Source organism: Bison bison, unplaced genomic scaffold (assembly GCF_000754665.1).
Source record: "Bison bison bison isolate TAMUID 2011002044 unplaced genomic scaffold, Bison_UMD1.0 scf7180017864302, whole genome shotgun sequence".
Classification (NCBI taxonomy): Eukaryota; Metazoa; Chordata; class Mammalia; order Artiodactyla; family Bovidae; genus Bison; species Bison bison.
The window spans coordinates 328,487-331,212 of NW_011494874.1; the positions used below are offsets into that span (position 1 = coordinate 328,487).

At 48.3% G+C, this 2,726-nt stretch overlaps 1 protein-coding gene across 1 annotated transcript in view; it reads left to right on the plus strand.

Moving 5' to 3' along the window:
* Positions 1-2,726, plus strand: part of PPP1R13B (protein phosphatase 1, regulatory subunit 13B) — a 43,300-nt gene that overhangs the window by 28,188 nt on the left and 12,386 nt on the right. The window contains exon 8 of the mRNA XM_010851408.1: positions 1,005-1,145. Coding sequence (XP_010849710.1) covers positions 1,005-1,145 — 141 coding nt within the window. The remainder of the gene's footprint in view (positions 1-1,004; positions 1,146-2,726) is intronic.

The window sequence follows — 2,726 nt, forward strand, 5'->3', positions numbered from 1 at the left end:
CATGCATGACCACAGGAAAAACCATAGCCTTGACTAGACGAACCTTTGTTGGCAAAGTAATGTCTCTGCTTTTGAATATGCTATCTAGGTTGAACATAACTTTCCTTCCAAGGAGTAAGCGTCTTTTAATTTCATGGCTGCAGTCACCATCTGTAGTGATTTTGGAGCCCAGAAAAATAAAGTCTGACACTTTCCACTGTTTCCCCATCTATTTCCCATGAAGTGATGGGACCAGATGCCATGATCTTCATTTTCTGAATGTTGAGCTTTAAGCCAACTTTTTCACTCTCCACTTTCACTTTCATCAAGAGGCTTTTTAGTTCCTCTTATATGTGCTGGTACCTGTGTGCATCTGAAAGAGTTGGACACGACAGTGCTCATTAGCCTCCAGTGCGCAGTGCACTGTGATGTTTTCTGTTCTCTATTTCATATTTTTAAAGTTCTGATTAACCCATTAAAATATCATAAAAGGGACTTCCTTGGTGGTCCAGTAGCTGAGACTCCAAGCTCCCAGTGCAGAGGGCCTGGGTTCAATCCCTGGTCAGAAAACTGGATCCTACATGCCACAATTAAGAGTTTGTGTGCAGCAATTTTTAAAAATGATATAAGAACATTCAGTTTGGTGTTCGGACTGTCCATGGGTCTCCTGCGTGGGGCAGAACCAGACGCCTCTCCCTGGGTCCCTTGGCGTGTCCAGGACAGGGTCACTGAATGGCCTCCCACCCCAGCTCCCTAGGGCCACAGGCTTGTTTCCCACTAGTCCTCCGTACACTCTGAAGACACATTTGCGGATACCTGCTCTCTTTTTGTTCCATAAGAATTAGGTTCCGGCTTCATCCCTGCTGTACCTGTAAACTATTTAGCACCTGGGATGATGCCTGTATGTAAATACACGTAAGAACCAAATGTTGCTTTTTTCTTCTTCCTTTTTTTAACCCCCCAACAATGAGAATTTGACCTTTTAATGAATACAGATCATAAACATTGTATTTTCTGTTCTGCAGATTCGTAACCAGCTCAACCAGGAACAGAATTCAAAGCTGCAGCAGCAGAAGGAGCTCTTGAATAAACGCAACGTGGAGGTGGCCATGATGGACAAGCGGATCAGCGAGCTGCGCGAGCGTCTGTACGGGAAGAAAACTCAGGCACGTGCAAAAGAAAATATTTCTGTGAGATAAAACACTGCAAATGGTTCGTCCTCAGAGTGTACATCTTTGCTGTAAGGCCGCCCTGCTGCCCCCCACTGCCATAGCTGATAGAGCACGAACTGGCCGTAAACCATAAAAAATGTCAGTAGAAGTAAGTTCTTGTTCCCAAAGACAGTTGTTCCTGGAGTGTGGGATCAACCAGCCTGTCTGCACCCCAGACTGCTGTTGCTCACCATGCACCCTCCCCAGGCGGCTCTGTCTCCCTCCACTGGGGAGCTTTGGGCCCTGGAGTCACGGTTCAGGCTGTGCGCATAGAGTCCTTGACTTTATGTGCCTGATGCACTTACTGTGAGCTGAGGGCTGCTGTAAGGGTTCTTAGAGGTAACCCATGTGGCAGGGCTTTGTAAATTCTTGAGCAAAGTGCTGTATAAGGGGTTAGTGCTTTTAAAAACTATTTATTTAGTATTTTGACTTTCAAAGGTAATGAATACTCACTGGAAGAAAGTTGAAACAGTATGTGCTAAGTCGCTTCAGTCGTGTCTGACTCTTTACAGCCCTATGGACTATAGCCCACCAGGCTCATCTGTCCGTGGGATTCTCCAGGCAAGAATACCGAAGTGGGTTGCTGTGCCCTCCTCCAGGGAATCTTCCCAACCCAGGGAAGGAACCTGTGTCTCTTACGTCTCTTGCATTAGCAGGCGGGTTCTTTACTGCTGGTGCCACCTGGGAAGCCCCCTAAACAGAACAGCTGAGACAGCATCCTGCTGTCCTCCTCATTCTCCAGCGATGATACTTGTTAATGGTGCCAGTCTTTTGCTTAATATAGACAGAAAAGTATTCAATTTTTAATTGAAAATGGAATTGTAGGAATTACATCATAGCTCACTTGGTAAAGAATCCGCCTGCAATACAGGATACCCTGGTTCAATTCCTGGGTTGGGAAGATCCCATGGAGAAGGGATAGGCTACCCACTCCAGTGTTCTTGGGCTTCCCTTGTGGCTCAGCTGGTAAAGAATCCGCCTGCAATGTAGGAAACCTGGGTTCGATCCCTGGGTCAGGAAGACCCCCTGGAGAAGGCAAAGGCTACCTACTCCAGTATTCCGGCCTGGAGAATTCCATGCACCGTATAGTCCATGGAATTGCAGAGTTGGACACGACTGAGGCACTTTCACTTTCATTTACATCATTTATACTGTTCTGTGGCTAGTCTTTTTCTGTTTAACTGTAACACGGGTGTATTTCCGATCAGCTCTTTACTCCTTGTATAACTTCTGGTGGGTCTCTATATCCCAGGGCCCGTGTTCACGTTTCCAGCCCTGTTGTCAGTAGAGCTCCCCGAGTCTTGCTGTTGCTCCCAGCACTTCATGAGTGTGTGTATCACAGGGAACATATGGGAGGATGGCCACCGATGTGTGTGGCGTCTGGCTGGCTCTGTGTTCCCCCAGTGGTGCTGCGGGCTCCGGGGGAGCAGGGCCTCAGTGCAGAGCTGACCGGCCGCGCCCCTCAGCAGTGGAAGGGGAGTGGGCGGCCCGGCAGCTGGGATGGTGCCCCAGGAGCCCCTCGTCCTCACTGTGAGC